The 19,956-nt window shown below is 43.8% G+C and overlaps 1 protein-coding gene across 3 annotated transcripts in view; it reads right to left on the bottom strand.

The window, feature by feature from the left end:
• Window positions 1–19,956, bottom strand: part of PEPD (peptidase D) — a 219,500-nt gene that overhangs the window by 140,282 nt on the left and 59,262 nt on the right. For 2 of the 3 annotated variants that reach the window (XM_053987233.1, XM_053987236.1), the window contains exon 1: window positions 4,174–4,199. The exons of the other annotated variant lie outside the window; for it this stretch is intronic. In XM_053987233.1, coding sequence (XP_053843208.1) covers window positions 4,174–4,190 — 17 coding nt within the window. In that variant the 5' untranslated portion in view covers window positions 4,191–4,199. Of the gene's footprint in view, window positions 1–4,173; window positions 4,200–19,956 lie in introns of those variants that run through there. 3 annotated transcript variants of the gene reach the window in all.

The raw sequence follows: 19,956 nt of genomic DNA, 5'->3' as shown, positions 1-19,956 counted from the left end.
CAACCTCAGAAATGTAAACCCTGTAATTTCCTACTGCAGCCACAGCATAAAAGACCTAATAAAATACTTTATTTTACTTGCTTATAACCATTTGATGTAACAGCATAAGTAATTTTAGAAGGTAAAAGACTGCTCTTGTTAATCCAGTTTTCAAACTATCTGCTTCCAAGTTCAGCTGATGGTGCACAAAACCCAAATGTGTTTATTTTTATTCCTTCCAACACACACCTGACAACCCCTCACCAAGGCAGGTAATCATCACAAGGGTTACAGCACATCAGCACAGCCTGGAAGCACAGCATAAGCTTTTGTTTTGGGGCACCCATGCCTGTAGGAAGAAGGAAGCAAGTTCACACAATCCTAGCAAAAGCGACTGACAGTTTTAAGTCAGATAGTGAACCTCAAACTAAAAATTGGCAAGGCTTTCCAGGTACAAAGCTGTGGCTCAGTAATTCAGCAGTGCACATGAGGCTGAAAACGCTGTTCTCCAAGCATGATCATCCCTTAGAGTAAGTGCATGCAACAGCCTGGAAATCATATGCTCACCTTATGGGGCATTTATAAAAGGGAGGAGAGAACATCACCAGATACCCTTATAGCGTATGTTGCTCTCAGATCTTTGTATCTGATGATTAAAAAAAACCCAAAAAACTAACAGGCAGAGGACATAGCAAAGCCTGTCTCATGTTCTGCTTCAAAGGAAGGAAAAAAGTCACCTTCATTGCAATTTTACTCGCTTCATAAGTTTAGGAATCTTTTTCTGTGATTAAAAAAAAAAAAAAAAGAAAAAAGAGAGAACTTTGACCTCTCTCCTCCAGGCCTATTCCTACACCCTGGAGTTCATAGGAAGCTGTACAAAGGCACATTTTCATCTCCCTTAAGTCTAATATTAATGCTTTTATTACACTTAAAACCTTTGACAATCCAAACGACCCTTAAGGAGAAATAATGACATCAGGCAGCAATTCATACCAGTAGTTTTAACAAGCCATTGGAGTGTGCCTTTTACTGGGATCTTAATGCTGCAGCTAAACTGCATTCTAGTGCAAAACGATAGTTCTTGTGCACGTTTTCTCTAAGTGAAAGCATGTTCTTCCTTGGACATAACACATCCCACTTTCCCTGTCTGAATATGATGCCACAATATTAACCCACAGCAGAGCATGGCCTCTGCAGCTGCTTTAGAGAGGCACAGTTTCTCCAGGGCCATGGCCTTGCTATCTGTTTTAGGGCTACTGTAGAAATCACAAGAGCTGAGCATGCTGGACCCTGCAGCAAGGGCTGCAGGACCCGAGAGCTGGGCTGAGTGTTGCTGCAAATCCTGCTCTGTTCTCAGGCTCTTGCTGAGCACTCATGTTAATTCATACCTCGGACGGAAATACACCAGGAAATACACCAACTATCACAACTGGAATTCTGCAGAGAAAACCAGCTAGGTTTTAGAGAGAATATTCAAGGAGGAGTTTGCTTCCTCCACAGCTCTTGTTCTGTTTTTTCTCCTGCAAGCACCCAGATACCAAACTGATGGCACCCCATGGATGGACTGACAAACATGGCAGAACAACAGGTGCTGCTTTGCCTGCAGAGATCCACTCACTTGGCACACATGAGCTATGCACGAGCTTTCCACAGCTAACACAGAGAGCTCTTTTCAGACACAATACTGACAGGGGCATTTAAGTCTTACAAGAAGATGTATGGCTGTACACCCGGCTTTCCATGGCAAATAAAAACTGGGAAACAGAACTCTCATAATACTCAAGATCACAAGAAAGAAAATGTCACACACAGGACTGGCTGTTCAATGACTTGTAGCAAATTGAGTGGGTACACATATGTAAGTGCCTCATGTGTATCAACCTTACAAATACACATGCAATTACGGTGTAAACAGTGTAAAACTATGGTCTTTGCCTTGGAAAAAAACTGCCACAAAATTGTCTTTAGAGAAGAAGCTACAAGCTTTTAATTTTGGTCCATGATCTCTAATCACTCAGTTATATCCCACAAGACACAAAAATCACAGAATCATAGAATGGGTTGGGTTGGAACAAACCTCAAACATCATCTTGTTCCACATCCCTGTCATGGGCAAGGACACCTCCCAGCAGACCAGGCTGCTCAAAGCTTTGCATAGCCTGGCTTTGAACACTGCCAGTGCTGGGGCATCCACAGCCTCCTTGGACAACCTGTTCCAGTATCTTACCACTCTTACAGTTAAGAATTTCTTCCTAATATCCAGCCTAAACTTGCTCTCTTTCCGTTTATGCCCATTACTCCTTGCCCTATCACTGCAGCTGCTGATGAACAGTCCCTCTCCAGCTTCCCTGGAACCCCTTCAGACACAGGGAGATGCTGTGAGCCTCCACACAGCCTTCTCCTTTCCAGAACAGCCCAAATTTTCTCAGCTTGTCTTCTTACGAGACACTTCAGTCCTCTGATCAACTTCGTGGCCTCCTCTGGACTTGCTTCAGCAGTTATCAGAACTGAATTAATACAACACATTGGCTGGCCCTTCAAGGTCAGCTTCTTCTGTTAGCACAAGGACTCCAGCATGTCCAGCCACACAACAACCCAAAGCTCTCATGTGAAGTTACACATTTGAAACAGAAGTGCATTTGATACAAGCACTGCTTTGTGGTGCATGCCTCTGCAGAAGCTATGCAAGCTTCTGCAAATAAACCTTAGCCATTGTCAAAAGTGGATACTGGCAAGAACAAAACAGGGCAAGAGAAGCTCAGCTCCCTTGTTTCCTCCAGTCTGGTACCAGCATTCAACCACTGCTCAGTCTGGTAAAGGCCTCCCACAGTAGTTGACAGTTTCCTGCTGGCTGTCACATACAATTTTTATGATCACATAGGCCCAAGCTCACAGACGAGCTCTTTTATTTTATTATACTGCAAGTGAAATATAGCTAGGAACATTAAACTACATCTGTTTCTTTAAAGGATATTTTTCTTTTGCCTGGAGCTCCTGATTTTCAATGATTATTTCAGAAGTTTTGTATTTTAAAGAGCGTACATTCTGGTACTATATGATTCATCTAACATTTTGGATTTGTTGTAAAGCAACCACCAGAACACACTACTAACCAAAACTCCTATTTCCTTTATGGTTTTCCTACCATTTTTCAGTTAACCTTTTGTACTTCTGGGTTTTTTGAGTAGAAAATTAATGGACTGACATTTCTGTTCTCCTGAGATCCCACAGAGAGGATCCAGATTTCAATGAAGATGAGAAACTACTGAAACTACTTTTTAGTAAATTATCACTTGTTTATTGACTGGGTCTTATTTATTTGTTTGTTTTGAGCAACAGATCCATCAACACCAGCCTGAAGCATAAACAATTTCCAATGGTGTTTCCACATCCCATATGTGAAGCTCGAGAGGCCTTCGCTAACAGCAGCCCAAGGAAACAGGCGATACAACCAAACAGTAAAAGCAACTACGGCTCTTCAAGGTATAAAATGGGTATTTTCTTCACGGCCAACTCAGTGCTTCTGGTAAAGTTCACATTTGCAGCCGCGGCGCCCTCCAGGTCCTTCCTGCCAGCGCAGCCCAGGGTGGCGCCGGGGGCCGGGCAGGAGCGGCCGGGGCAGGGAACGCCCGGACAGCGCCGGGACACCGGGCCCGAGGGCACCCGCGGGGCAGCGACCTCCCCGAGCCCCGCGCCACAGCCGAGCCCCAGCCTGACCCGTCCTCGGCAACTTCGGAAACTTCTCCCTTCGTTTTCATACAGTTATAATGGCACCTTCTTACAGCACGGGATGAAATGGCTGAATTTTGTTATAAAATGTGGGAAAACCCTCGTGCTATGTAATCCAAGCCGCCTTTAAGCATCACTTCCAAACCTGAGACAACTTAAAGGATAACGCACGGCTCGGGACGAGGCACTGCGACCCAACCCGCCCGTGGGACCCTTCACAGCTCTCTCACCGCCCCGCGCAAAACCCGAAATCCTTTCGGAGAACCCCGGGAACGGAGCACGCAGCCCGGCGCCAGCCTATACCCTGCCGGCCCGGCCCCGCCGCCGGCCGGGGACACCGCCGGCGCAGTGGGCCTCCCGCAAGCCCCCAGCGGCCGCGCCGTGCCCTCGGCAGGGAGCGGGGTGCCGGGGGTCGGGTGTGCCGGGCGCTCCGGGGGTCCCGGTGCCGCTCGGGCGCGCACTCACCCCGCCGCCGCAGCCATGTTCGCTCGCCGGCGCTGCGCGGTCACGTGGCGGCCCCGCCGCGGCGCGGGGCGGGCGGAGCGGCCCTGCCTCCTTCCCCGAACGCCCCGCCGCGCTGCCCTCACGGCCCCGCCGCCTTCCCCGAACGCCCCGCCGCGCTGCCCTCACGGCCCCGCCGCCTTCCCCGAACGCCCCGCCGCGCTGCCCTCACGGCCCCGCCGCCTTCCCCTCACGGCTGACCCACCGCGCACCCCTCACGGCCCCGACGCCTTCCCCTCACGGCTGACCCACCGCGCACCCCTCACGGCCCCGACGCCTTCCCCTCACGGCTGACCCACCGCGCACCCCTCACGGCCCCGACGCCTTCCCCGAACGCCCCGCCGCGCTGCCTTCACGGCCCCGCCACCTTCCCCTCACGGCTGACCCGTGCTGCCCTCACGGCCCCGCCACAGGCCGGGCTGGCACCGCACCGGGACCCGCCCCCGACCCCGGCGGGTGTCGTCCTGAGGGACCATCTCCGGCCCTCCCCACGCGTGCTGGCTTCTAAGGAACATTCCAGGCCTCGAAGCCAATATAACATAATGTAAATACAACCTTTTACGGGGATTGCTTCCCCACCGCTAACCTCTCCTCAATTAATGGTTGTTCAGAAATCTACTTCCTGTGCAGTCCTACTGTAATCCCTGGAAGAGATGTTTTCCACCGGCATTTTGAAGCGGTGAAGGTGTTTAACAGTAGCACCTTGGGGGGATAGCGTGTTGGAGCCATCAGCAGCCCTTGGGCTCGCTCCACTCTGCTGGTGTATCCCTATTCACACCGATTTTATCAGAACCCAAAATTACTTGTTCTTGCCTCAAAATTACTTTTCTTGTTTCAAGATTATAAGATACCTGAAGAAACTATCATCGTCCAGGGTTCACATGGCAAGTAACTCGATGCAGTTGCAAAAGCAAACAGGCAGGACATGAAACACCAGATAAGGATGAGAGGTCGGAGCTCTGCTCGGTGACCTGAACACAGGGTCCGCTGCTGTGTGCAGCGATAGACGCAGCTCTGGGCGGGCAGGTAACCCTCCCTTCCTGGAAACAGTGTAAGTCCTTGCTCCGGGGCTGCTCAGGAATGCCACTGCTCGGCTGGTCTGGCACCGATCTCAAAATAAAGTGATACCTGAAATATTTGGGCTGCTTCCACCACAAACGCTTGGGAAAGAGAGGAAATGCAGGACACCGCAAAGGCAGAGTATGATCATAAAATACATGGAGCTTAAAGTTCATGTGTGTTATGAGAAATCAGTGCACACGTGCACAATTAAGCCCCTTTTTCTCATTTGGTCATATTGTCCTCTAGAAGTTGCGAGAAAACTGCAGCTACTCATGCACAGCTGGCTCTGGAGTGGTGTCTGAGAGCTGCAGGGCAGTGACAGGCAAAGACTGATTTTGGGAAGTCTGGATAGCCACATGTAAACTGATAAAACTAGAAAAGTTCAAGCAGTCATTCTCTAGCTCTTTATGTTTTTATGTCCAAGAGTCAGAGACCCTTAGTACAAAATACATAATGAAAAGTTTTTTTCATGAACTGCACATGTGACAAGGAACAATACCTAACTTGGGGTCCAGGTTCACAGATAAAGCCCCATTTTAGAAATAGTTGTTGAATTTCAAAAAACTTCCCTCAGTTTTTGCAGACTGAAGAAAAAAAAAAAAGTGAACTGTAGTGAAATATTTTACTGCTTTCAATTCCCTAGAGGGGCTTCCTTCTGCTTAGGTTCCAGCAGAACCACTGGGAAGAGGCTGGGAAGTTCTCTTTTCCTTCTCCTCTCAGGACTAAAGAGAAAAGACTAAAGCCTTCAAGGCACTCTTCCAAATACTGTCATTAGTGGCTTTGGGCACTCATCCTTCCCTGCTCCCCTTTTCTATCCCTACACTTGTCCTCTGCATTGTAGTATCTACTCTCTGAAATGGGTTTTCTGGGTCTCTGTCCTGTTTATTTTAATTTTCTTCTTGGCCATTTTACCTGCCTTCCAAAAACAATCACCACATCTAGAAGTTACCTGCAGTGTATTAAATCTCAGCAGGAAATAAGACTACATTCATTAGGGGGAAAGAAATATCCTGTTCTTCTGTCTCAGGATTTGAAACAATGAAACTGCTACACTGTGCAAAACTTAAACTCATTTGCAAGGTGGCTATACTTGAAATGCCAGCCACAGGAATGACACTGGCTGCCAGACTGGGAGCAAGCCCAGCTTTATTGCACACATAGACAATTGTGATTCTCTCCATGCTGCAATTGACTCTGCAACTGAGAGTAGTAAACCTTAATATTTGAAAGGCTGAGTTTAGAACACTTCCCTCTATAGCAAGGTTTGACTGACCATTACTGTCACTCATCTCCCAGTAGGACTCTCTCCGTGAGCAAGAACATTCTCTCTCATGCTGAAGGCCTGATTTTGCAATTCAAAATTCCCACTGTAGCAGTTTGGATGTACAAGAGACGCAAGACTGCAACATGTGATGGGATTCTGTGCTAGCCCTCTGTATTTCAACTGTTCATACTGCTGTCCAGGCAGGATCTTAGAGTCCAGCACATCAGTGCTGATGGCTTCTATTATCTCAGTTGAAAACAAATAATGTTAGGTTTATAGACTTCCTTTTATCACATGAAAATTACACAAGTGTTGTGAATACAGGTCAAGGCATTTGCTCCTGGTTTTAGAGTACAATAGATGAAAATACAAAGTTAGCAAGGGCGGATGCAGTCCAAACATGTACTAGTGGAAAAGGAAGGATGCTGCAGCTGTAGTCACAGCATGTGCTTGGGGAGCATCAATTCTCCTTCTGCCCTCCAGCCTAGAGTGGTGTCAAATACTGGAGCTAAATACTCTCTGGCTGCTGCAGTGTCTGAACTTCTCTTGTGCTTTGGGAAAATGCAGTTGTTGAGAGACCAAATCATCTGGGACTGCTGTGAAGGATCACAGAGCCACACTGAGAACATGGTACCACAGTAAGAAGTCTTGAGCTGCCAATACCTTGATGTGAAGTGGGGAACAGGGTCTAATGCTCAGTGACTAGGGTCACCCTCCCTAGCAAATCCTTACTTGATCTATGATTTCAATACAAGTCTCAACTGATTTTCTAAATATCCAGAAAGCTTCTGTATCATATGTGCCACCACAAAAACAGAAATGGGAAATGCTGATTTATCAGCACAGGAATTGTTCTAAGTTCAGCTTGATCTGTTTTTCTGCTGATTGTTCCTCCAAAAATTTGGAAGGTAGAACATTGCTGGCTGAAGCATTTGTGAGCCTCTTTGCTTGGATGGGGGAGCACTGGCTAGGCAAAGAACAACAGAATAGCTTTTGTATGTATTTGAGTCAAAGTCTTTCATACATTGTAGGATCAGCTGTTAGTCCAAAGTAATTATACAGACTGCTATGCTAAGATGTGTTAATACTGTGGGGTTTTTTTAATAGAATCATTCTACAGGGACCCCTACTGCCTTTGTTTGATATAATGGCCATAAGTCTTTAATGTGGAATTAAGATTACAACGTCCCTTCAAAGCAACAGATTGAACAAAAGCATCTGCCTTTGGCATTTTCATCATGAAACGATTTTTAGTAAATTTTCCCTCAAGCACTAAATGTATACTGCTGTATTGATCTTTTGGATCTTGAAATAAAAGTGTGATTTTCCTAAAGCTTGCTTGAACTAAATTATTATGAAAGACAAGAAAGGTAAAGCATTACATTACCTCATTACTTTCACCACTGACTTTCAGTTAAGAGTAAGAAAATCTAGTCTATTCAAAATGTGCCCATAAAGGATCACAGTCTAACGTCCCTTCTCCATCTGTTGTTTCATCTTCACAAAAATGTATGATTTTTTTTAAAGTTCATTAGTATAGACTGTAATTGTTTTCTTTAAATCAATCTGCCCACCAGTATTTATAAGTTGCTGCACAGAAACTCCTATCTCCTCAAAATGTATTAAAACAGTACTATCAAAAGTGCTTCAAAAGCTTCCTTTTTTAGAGGTTTGAGTTGTCAGGTTTTTTTAAGAATTAGTGGCAAGTGTGATGTTCTCTATAATGCTTCTCTAATATCTCTGGAAGCTTGAAAGAATCAATTTTTGTGTATTGCAACATATTGCTTTGATTCAATAAAAGGAGACTTCTCAATGATTTTTCAGTCTGTTTGCTCATATATTATGTTTTTTGCTAACCCACAGGCCAGGAAGGCACAGTTTATGTCTGTCATGTGTCCTTTGCCTAGTGCCCAGCACCATGGCTCCTTTCTGGCTTTTAAAGAGTCAGGTGTACTTGTACTGCATTAAAAATGTGACATGAGTGCAGTTCAGTCATGGCTAATTGCCAGACATAAGAGATAAGCCACTATCCTGTATCTCCTTTTTTATAACTGATACTAGTTAGCATGATAGATGAACGTTTTTGTTTATTCTGAGTAAGCTTTAATGAACATCCTGCAGTGAAATTTTGCAACAGTGGGTTTGGGACATGAATGTAGTCAGTATCACTGAAGCCATTACCCCGACATCATCACCAAAGTTATAGCAGACACCACATCTCAGAACAGAATTCCTTCATATTACTCATGGTCTATTTCTTCAGCATTTCTCACTTTCAAAAGCACAGCCTCTTTCTACAATGAGGAGTGGCTCCCTGGCTGTATTTTGAAGGGCACAACCCAAGGGGCTTTGCACCACCTTCTACAGTAGAAGCATGGGAAGAGGCTGATGAAGCTTCTGTACTGTGTTACAGAGAATTTCTCCAGCCTGCACATATGAACATGTACCATTTGTACAGTGGGAAAGCACCACTTCTCTTGCAAGTTCCCTGTGCTACCTTGAACTTACCTGAACCCTTGCAATATATTGTACAGTTTTAATACACAGCATGTTTACAAAGCTTATTTTTTCTTTCAATTGTGTCTGCATAATATACTCTCCACCCAGTGCATAACAAATCCCCAAACAAGCTTATAATATGCATATGTAGATATTTTCTCAAAAGATTAATGCCTTCAGGTTTTTGCAGATTAAGATCCATATCTTCACACCAATTTAAAGTCAGATTTCTCACTTTTTTTTTTTTTTGGTAGGAAAATCCTCTTTAATTATTGCTTATCTAGAATGTATTTTCCACTCTGAAATCTTACAATAAAATTGTAAGCCACTGGTTTAGCAAGATCTGTATTTTGTTAATGATGAAGAAGTTGCTCTTTCTTACACAGATGTATTAGAATTGTCTGAAATGAATTCTTTCAGGCTTTGCATGGGCAGCATTTCTTTTTCTGCTTGAAACAGTCCTACCCTCCTTGCTAGGAAAGAAAGGCATGCTTATGATGCTGCCCTCTAATGCCAGGAACCACTGCTCCTTTTCCTTTCTTGTGCTGCTCTGCAGAGTGGCAACAGTCAGTGTAGCAATGACAGCAAGGTTGCCATGGAGCCACGTCTGCCACCGCATGAACTCAGCCCTTCCCGGCCAAAAGTCATCAGTGCTGCTGCCCCAAAGCGCCTCCCAGCGCTGGCCCTCAGTGCCAACTGCAGATGATGAGATAAATTATTTCCTTTTCCTGCAAACCACTCATCTCATCTCCTCTGCATCAGTCAGATGACTGGAAATTTAACCCAGCTGTCTCCTGCCTTCAATGTAAACCTAAAAAAACCCAAGTGATAAGAAACTGGCCATCAGATTATCTAATCACAGTCTATGTCCTGGGACTTGAGCACTTTTTCAGTTTGGTCAGACCACTTACACTACCCAGTGTCCAAAGCCCCCTCTCATGAGCCAGCTTTAACCTGGGAGCTTAGGAGGGACCAGGGGGATTGTGCAATAACATACTAGAGGACAGAGAGGATAAAAAAACTAGAGCTTGTGAATCAGAGAGTTCAATTATCTTTTGAACTGTAAAAAATGCCTGTTTTACACAACCACTCTCTCCCCTAAAGACATTACACAGCCTCTCTCCAGGCACTGGAAACTGCCAAAAGTGCAAAGTTCACCAAGGATGTTATCTGCCTCTTTGCCTTTTAATGAATCAACTGACAAGCATTTATTTTAAAAACGGGTCATATTTCCAGGCATTTTTCAAAGACTACCAGTTTGATGAGAGTGTGACTCAGTTTATTGCAGAGACAGCCCTTATTTGCCGAGTGTTTCTCCAGGGGTACAAGCTGGCACCTCCCTGCACGAGTCACACCGGGCACAGGTATCTACAAGGTGACTTGGATGCTTGCATGAAAATTAGGCTCAATGAGAGTCAACTTGAGCAACAAAAATAATATCTACAGTCACCATATTCTGCTGCCTAGCCTCTAAATTCAAATCTCATTGTCTGTTTTTAATTTTGCAGTCATAAATATAGAAGTGATTTCTAAGAAATTATTATTTGCCATCTCAAAAAGACTTTTTTGCTAAGCTACCCTTTGGTTCTGTACAAGTTTAAGCTTTTGTGAAGACAGCTTCTCTTGGTTCCTGTCAGCACTAGCAGTGCTAATGCCATTTGTGCAAAGGAGATTCAGAAGGGAGGCTCAAAGAATGTGTGTGGTTAACTGTGCGTGTGTGGTATTTCCAAGCATCCTGTGTTTCAGGTGGCATCTGTCTGCATCCTTGAGAATAAAAAGGCTCATACAATTTCACTGATGTGGTGGTACAGCTGTGCCATTTTTTCTGCTTCAAGCCCTGTCAGGCATCTTTGTTCGTTTGTATGCAAGGGTCCTGTTTGAACTGTTGCCTGCTGTCTTTGCTTTGTAGGCTGGCAGGAGAGGTGTTGGGTTATTTTGGTTTTGTTTTGTTTTCATTTTCAGGAAAAGTGGTAACTTTTTGTGTCTGTTGTGTCTGTTGTTGACACAATAACTTCTCTAGTCCAGGCTGATGTTATATGATGGCCAGAGAAAAAGGATTCAGCTTCAGAAAATTGTGTGGGTTCTCACTGAGTCCCAGAACTGGGGAGATGCCAAGCAGCAATAAAGTGCAGGCTTCACCCTGGGATGCTGTTGTGGCAGGCAGCCTGCTCCACTCCAGCCCCAGCTTCTTCTCAATGATAACTGCTAGGGGTTTGTGCTGAGCATCAGGAGGTCTAAAGCAGATATAAACCAGAACAGTTCCAATATTAAACGTGACCTGACAGTGCTCATTTAGGACATGGCTTTGTGCATTTACTTCCTGCTGGTTGCACGTTTAACTGTGTAGCACCCCTTTGGTGATACCACCCTTGCTCTTGTAGGAGTAAGGGCAGAAAAGGAAAAATGTTGCTTTCCCAAGACTGTAAAGAGGTAATTTTCACTTGTTTCCAAAGATATAAAAAACAGAGAAGGAAAAACCTCTTCAGGCATAGGCTTCTTTCTGAAAGCACACCTTGGGGCACTATCCATCACTGCCGCGGGCTGTGCCCATCTCCCTTGCTGGGTAAAGTCTCCCCAGTTTGACTTTTCTGCAGTAAGAATGGGAAAACAAATCACTGAGCCACACCACAAAGTAGACCCAGTGACATGCTGACTAATGGTGCTTTGACATCATTCAATAGATTTTACAGAGATTAAGGTCCCATCAGAAATTTGTCAGCAGTAGTTTAGGAAATACTTACTGAAGATTTGCAGAGTTAACAGCTTTGTGGGTGTTTGCTGTTTGGCTATCTACCTAAACAAACAGCTGGTGCAGCTGGAATCAAGTCAGCAAAGTTGTTACTGATCTATATTCTTCAGTCATGTCTCTGCTCCAGGCACAGAAATGACTGAGCTGGAGCATACTGGTACCCCAGCTATTTTTAAAGCACCTAGCTTGGTACTGGAGGAAATCAGATACAGTAGCACAGAGTTCATCATAGATTCATTTACTCAGCTTTTTGTGCAAATATTAGTGCCAGCAGGATTAACTAAACCTTTTTAAAATGAGAAAAAGGAGATAAAAGAACTTGATTCAGCAACAGTCTGATTCAAAGAGAAAACTCACAGTTGCTCACACTAGGAGCTATGACAAGCTACATTGATGAAGACAAAAAGACAAAAAGCTTGAATTTGCTGTAGTGGACTACGACGTGGGGGACAGGGAGTCAGGGAGCCAGTAAATACTGAGCCTGCTGTGGAGAAGGGTCTGGCCTTCACTGTGAATCCTCTGTGTCACTGCAAATGGAAAATGCCACATGGAAATGAAGGAGACTCCTATTAGTAAAGAGTCACTGGGGCAATGTGCACTAGAAGAGGAGGAGGGATTGTGTCTAGACTTATCTGCAAGGAGCTTTATGTGCTGCAAGAGCTCTGACTTACTGCTTCTGGAAGACTTTTCTAACTCCAGTGTCAAAGTTCAGGGACCTTTCCCACATTCCTAGGGCTAGCTGGCAGAACCTCCCCTTTGTAATGATTTCTTTGTAACAGTGACTGGTTTTATGCATGTGACTCTTGCCTGTCAGGAGCTGGTCAGACAGGCAGGAAATAGCCCAAGGCAGCCAAATGCTCACTGTGTGGTAACTTCTGGCCAAGAGGAAGGACATAGCTCCAGTCACCCAATAATCTATTGATTTACCCCTAATCTGAGATTTATGCCCCTTGCTAGCTTGAGCGACAGTGACAATAAAAACTGCAATAAACAAAAATGTGAAGTTTAAAATGGAAATATCCAGTAAACTTCAGATCTCCAACAGGAGCCACAGTATTTGCTGGGATTGCAATCTGTCAGAACAGGACTTGCTGGAAAAGCAGTTTCTTGTAAAAAACTCCCTTCTTGTTCAGAACATTAAGGGCCCTGACTAAGACACAGACTGGGGCTAGGTCCTCACAAAACTAAAAGTGAAGACTAAGGAGCTGCACATTAAGAAGCCTCCTAAAGCTCCACCAGGCAAGTCCAAAGGGGATGACAGTAGAAAATGTACCCAACTATTAAATGGAGAGAAGCACAATCCCTACAGTGCACCAAAGCAAGAGAGAGCAATGTCATTGCTGCGGCACAGCACAAGCCTTGCAGGCTCTAATGAGACAGGCTGACTAACAGGGAAAGGATATGGGAGACATTCAGCAGGAGCAGGCCTCAACCTTGGAACTGAGCCCAAATCCTGTAGCAGAGAGTAATAATGAGAAAGGCAAGATCAGAGGAGACAGCTCTAACAAAAGGCGACAGAGATGGGCAAAGACGCGAGCACTTACCGAGCCCTGGGCTCCCCAGTCCTGTGCTTCCCGCTTGACCTCCTGTTCTCCTGGCTCTCTCCCATCATCTCTGTACACCTGAGCCTGGTGAGCAGGGACAGCTGCAGCTGAGCTACTCTGGGTATATACAGCATGCCTGCTTGATACATCCACAGCCATTATGCCTGGGTAATTTTTATTACCCAGGGGCATTTCACTTTTACATATCCCTAGCTCAAATTTTACTGAAATCATTTTCTTTTTTATTGGCCTCTTACATTGTTAGAGTGCCCATGATTTCCCCAAGGTTAGATGATGAATGACAACACATCATACAAAGACAAAATACAGGCTTTTGCCAACTATAAAACAGATTTTTTTTATTTGATATGTTTCCTTTTCTTGTGCAGCAATAGTAAGCAACATCATTGGGATGAGCAGTACAAATAGAAGTTTAACAAGCTCTCTTCTGAATCCAAGATCACACAAAATATAGATTTAGTAAAAATGTTAGATTTCTGCTAACATGACAGAGCTTCAGATAATGGAGTAACCATTAAAAAGACAATTTCAAATATAATCAGCTGGGTTCAATCCTGCAATTAGTTGTGCCTGGGCAGACAGCTGAGTCCCTGAGAGGTTCCAGTGACCTCAGTAAAATCATGGGAATCTACATGGGAATGTAGAGACATAACCTTTAATCTCCACACTATCAAATGCAGGCTCAACTCCTCATCAGTTTAAGGATCTCCTTTCCCCCCTTCCTTTTCCCCAAGCCTCTCCTTCAGACCAGCAGCACAGACACCAAACAGGCAGCAGTGCCCCTTTCCCTCCCATCTCCTTGTGAGCATTTGAGAGCAGCAATTGCTCCCAGCCAGCCCTGTGCTGGAGGCAGCTTTTGTACAGACTGTATTTTCTGTTCAAACAGGCATTTCCAGCTGCTCCTGGGGAACAGAACATGAATATCATTGCTTTTCTGGCTGAAGCTCTGTGATCTAAGCCAAACCAATCTGACCAATATGTCTTTCCTTAAAAAGCCAGCAAGAAGTAGCAAGTAATGTGTGGGTGCCCACAGGCAGGTACCTGGGGTGACAGGGCTGCCTCACCTGCAGGGGGAAGAGGTTCAGGGATATTATTAATCCAAACGTAAGAACAGATGTTTCCTCTCAATCATATGCACAATTACATGGGCAGCAGCAATTTGACCTTAAAAAAACCCCACAAAAACAAGAAACTTAAATTCAGATTAGAAAAATAAATAAAAGAGAGATGATTTGAACTATTTTATTGCAGCAAATACTTCCAGAAAATCCAATTATCAAAATCTCCAAGTGAACACTGATATCCTTACTGTTCTGAAGGTGAATATATTGGTGGTAGAATGGTAGAATATGCAAATATCAAGTGCTCCACACACTCCAGGAGTACTTCTAATCAAATACTATTCATCCACTTATCCATACCCATCCACACCACACTGAAGGGAGAGCAGGTAGCCAATTTTTTTTCAGCCTTCTTCAGTCCTGGCTGCTGAGGGCAATGAGCTTCCACCTCAGTTTTATCCCCCTTTCTGAAGAACAGATATCAAACTCAGTGAAGTTCATTGAAAAACTTCAGCTGATCCAGGGCTTTGGTTGACCCTTCTACCCTAATTTCTTCTATGATGGGAAAACATTATTTTCTTTTGTTAAAAAAATACCAGAAGAGCTAAAAATCCAGCAGAACAGAATTCCGAGGTATCAAACATAACTAATGGGGCTCTAAGTAGAAGTACTAATCAGAAAGCATGAATAACATGTAACCCAAAAAGACCTTAGAAACAAGTCACACACCTGAGCTTTTGAACTCAATCTTCCCACTGTACTATCACGTATAAAAATGGTATGATTGATGGCCTTGAAATTCACAGTTCAAATTTTGCAGATGAGATTAAATTAGAGAAAACATCCACACCATTTCTAATACCATGGAGGCGTTAGATTGATTATACTTTTGGATGGTAATTGTAGATACACAAAGACTTTTAAGTCTTCAAGCAAAGGACTTGCAGAAGAAATAACTATTATTTGGAAAGTCACTGGAGCAAGCTACCTCATAAAAGAGATAAAACTTACAGTGCAATATTATTAAGGTTTTCAACCAATGTACATACAAAATAAAAAAAATAGACAATCAGATTGCTAAAGGAATAATGGAGAGATAGAAGGAGCACCAGCTGTATTTTGTGAGGCACTGGTTAGATGTCACAGAGACTTCAATCACTGAAATGAAAATATATTTTCATTATACCAGCAGCAAGCAGGTAAAGAGTAATATAATTAAGGATGTGCTCAGACACACAGTGTAAAGCCTCTGCTGTCACTTGGAAGAGTCAACAGCAAAAAAGGCTATTCCACCCAGGGAGTCAAGGCTGAGCTACACAACACTCCAGGCACTGCCAGCACAACACACCACCTGTGCAAGGGTGTTTGCCTGCTCACTAACTCAGGTGTTTGCCCTGTCTTGGAAATATTCATGGACTCATTCATTGAAGGGTTCATGTAGGCCTCGAGCTCCTCGTGATGACTGTGTGTACCAGGTTACCACAAAATGCACAGCAGATGATACAAATCTGTGCAAGTCTTCTGCTACGTTTTCTAGACAAGTTGAAAATGGGAATCCCCAGTGTTTCAGCATTCGGTGGCAAGTGAAAAGGATACAACTGCAATAGCTATAAAATCTCATGACTGATCTAATGTTTCTGTGCTTAAAGTAGGCTTTTATATCCAAAGTTCTGCCAATCATATGGAAATTGCTGACAAAACAATGAAAATCAAAACTAAGGGTTTAGAAATGCAGTTTTTCCTAAGTGATCATAATATTGATAAACAGACAGGCTGAGTGCTATGAATGCACAAGCCTGCCCATACCAGGTGCAAGATTTCTGCTCTTGCCTACACATACATAACCACAATTGACTCTCACCTGTGTTCTTTGATTAAAACTATTTATTTGGGATTTTTTAAAGTCTTCATGAAAGTAGCATTCACTCAATGGAGAAGTGAAATGATCAAAGTATCTGCAACATCTACTACCTTTTGCAGTCCTGGAACAATCAATATTGGTTGTAGTATTATCCAGCATTACTGCAACAGAGCAGTGCTGTGAAAGCTTAAGGAAAAGCAGTGTTGGATCAGCCCTGAGGGCCAATGAGAAACAGATGCCACTCACCAGAATTTGTTTAATCTACAAAATAAAGTCCTTTTGTTCACATGCAGCAATGGTTAAGAAGTATTAAATCTTGATCAATTTGTCACAAAAATGCTGTGTGATTTCCAAACCTCCCCCTAGCCTTGGCATTTGCAAAAAAAGGAAAGCTTCTTGCTATTCATATCATATATATATATATAATCATATATCCTGACAAACTGGTGGCACAGCAATGCAGTAGCCAAGGGCTTGTGAAGCACTAAGAGCAGCTTCTTTCACACATGCAAGCTTTGGGGGTTTGGATTGAAGCACAACATTTATTTGTTCACTTGTGGACAAACATGGAACCTACTGAGAGAAAGCTAACTGGAGAATAGCAGCTCCAACTATGATCCTAATCTTACAGGCCTCAGCTGAACCTCTTGAATGTGGGAAATGTGAGTTCAAATCCTTTTTGGGGTGAAGAAGTCCCTTGCCTTCTAACCATCACCAGTTCATAAAAAGAAAATTTGAATGGATCTCTTGTGGGACAACTCGTGGCAGCAGGGGAGACCTGTGCAATCCTGGCCTCCTCTCTCTGCCTTACCTACCTCTGCAGTAAGAAACCAGGGCCTGAAAATCCTGCCTCAATGCCCATCTCTCCTGAAATCAGTCCGTTCTGCTAAAAAGACTTTAGCAGCATCTCAGTTGGAAGGGAATTTGTGTGTTGTGTTCTAAGCACTGGGACACCCCGTGGAAGGGCTCCAGCCACAGACGTCCATCGGGAGAACCTCTCCAAGGTCAGTGTGCTGAGACTGCCACATCACACCCGGCACCACGGAGCTCTGCCCCCAGCACAAGTGTGTGCACTGCTTTGTCTGTGTCCAAGGCCCAGTGGCTGAGGCTCTGTGGGGCCCTTGCCAGAAGGGATCTGGACCATTCCCACCAGGCTGGGAGCTGTCAGCCACACGTGGCCAGCACGGCAGGAGACTCCGGGGAAACTCCTGACTTGCCCAGTGCCAAGCACACTTGTGATGATTCCCATGACAGACTGCTCAGAATTATGAAAAGAGCAATCAGAAAACCTCCTGCTTCAAATGAACCATCTTAATTTACTCCAGGACCTGAAAACACTTTTGAGACAGAGTTCAAAGAAATAGAGCTTGTTTTTACAAAACCTGCCAATTTTTAGTCCTACCAGATTTGCCACCAAGTCTCATAATAAAACAGACCTCCAAAAACCCCCAAGCAATTTTAGATGATTGAAACTGATACTTGTTTTCCTGATGAGTTTCTGTTTAAATTCAGACTTAATAGAATTTACTCTCATAAAACAAACTCAGTCTGGAAAACAGGGAGCCTCTTCATCCTCTTTTATTGTTTAAACTAGACCTTCTGGAGACAGTTCTTCCTTGCAAGAAAAACCTTGTTAAAGGTGACAAATAAGACTGAGATCAATGTTTTATTAAGGACAGACTCTTGCTACAACCTACACAGATTATTTTAAATCATGTCATTGTTCTAAATTACAATTTTCATTTGAAAAGGATTTGCATAGAGAAAGGATTTATTCTCAAAGTCTGGAATTCCTATCAGAGTACCAAAAATACAGCAGGTATTCTTACATTAAAACTATTATCCTGACCAGAGCTCACATGTGCAGCACAGTACATATAGTTGTAGCTATCTTTATTTCCATTTAGATATGTTCCATAGAAAAAGCAGATTTGTGATTCTAGCCATTGCAGTAGCATTGAAGAACTTTTAAAACAGGAGCAGATAGAAAAGACTTAATCTTATCTCGTCACATTTGCACATTGCTCTCTTGAGAAAACCAAACTTATGCACATACAGTTGTTTGCAAGCTAATGCTTTAGATACATTTCTGAGTAGAAGTGAAATTGCTTGCACATTTACAGTAAATTGATAGCTAAACCTAAGTTGGGCTGTCCCTGAACAAAGCAGCTTCTTTGAGCAATGACAGCAGCTATTAGGTTCTGTGCACTTAATGCCCTGTCAGAGGGCAAGTGGCTACAGGTGTCTGCTCTGAAGGAGCCACTTCAGGTAACATGGTAGTGAAAAGGTGCATAGGTATCAGAGTGCAAAACCAGCAGATATTTAACTTTTACTTAATTATAAAATGCATCTAGATGACATGCAAACTATTAAGTGTAGCTCACTGCTCGTCCCATTGCCAATACCCAGCCTCTGGTCCAACCTGCCTGACTGGGATGGCTGAAGGAGATGTGCACACAGAGCAGCTCACCCTTGAGCTTGGGAGATGGACAGAAAACTGGGCTCTGCAAAAGCTCATCCTCCTTGGGGACAGAACACTTCATGCTCTGCTGTGCTGCTGCAGAGGCACCAAAACAATGGGAAAGGCACAGATAGGGGAGACACAAGGACCTGAAGGATTTGGAGGGGACTGCTTTGAAGTGAAACAGGGGTGCTTGCATGGGGGCATGCAGGGCCATGAATCCTTCCTCAGCTGCAGCAGGACACTGACGGAGCTGATGACCAACACAGAACATCTCCTGTGGCGCTGTTGAGGCAGGATGGGAACAATGAAGACTCCAAGTCATAAGGTGAGAAGAAAACTCAACTGATTTATTTCAAATACATCTCTCTTTTTATAGAGAGCATTGTGCAGACCAATTTCATTGGCCTTAAAGTAAAAACATCTCACACCATTGGTGTGCTCTGAACGACGCACGGTGGCAGAACATATCTATAAACAATGTGAACAACAAGAGAGATAGAGAATTATTTACATTCCTTTCCAACTCTTTCCCAGGCCCAGCCTGGTAGAATCTCTCTCTTTTTCTCTCTGACTGAACTGAGAATATCCATACTCCTGTGCTGAGCTCCTCCTTCCACCAGTTACACAAGAAGACTTCTGCTGGCAACAGACACAAAATGGAGGGGGGCAAGCTGTGGGAAGCTCTTCATTCTGTGTGTGGATGATAGAGCCACACTGCCCTGCTAAACAACCCAGTGCATGCACATGACTTGATTTGAACCTGGAAGAGACTAAACATCACTGCAAATTTTAGGACTATAATTTTAAAAGTCTGGTTGAGAATTCAATCAGAATATGGAAATTACATGCATAAACTTAGTTTCTCTGCAAATGTTGACACATGCTCCAAACCTCTCCTATTGACAAGTTTTCTGTACTGAATTCTCTCTTGAACTTAAAAAAAAAATCAGAGCTCCCAACTGCAAGTTTCTGCTCTATGTGCTATATTTGTTAAAATTATCATAAAAGAAAATTGACATTTTCATAAACTAGAAGGATTGTATTAAGGTCATGAAATGAGTATTTATAGTCTTGTTACTCTTTAGTGCCTGTTAGAAACTACCAAAAATAATCATGTCATGTGATATTATCACACTCCTACTAGTTACAGTGTGAAAGTGAATTAAAGCATGGTTAACATTTTCTCCATGGAAGCTCTGAAGAGAGGCCAGAAGGACAAAGG

The sequence above is a fragment of the Vidua macroura genome, chromosome 11 (genome assembly GCF_024509145.1).
Source record: "Vidua macroura isolate BioBank_ID:100142 chromosome 11, ASM2450914v1, whole genome shotgun sequence".
In the NCBI taxonomy this organism is placed as follows: domain Eukaryota; kingdom Metazoa; phylum Chordata; class Aves; order Passeriformes; family Viduidae; genus Vidua; species Vidua macroura.
Note: the sequence above shows the minus strand (reverse complement) of the source record. Positions and strands in the feature narration are given on the sequence as shown.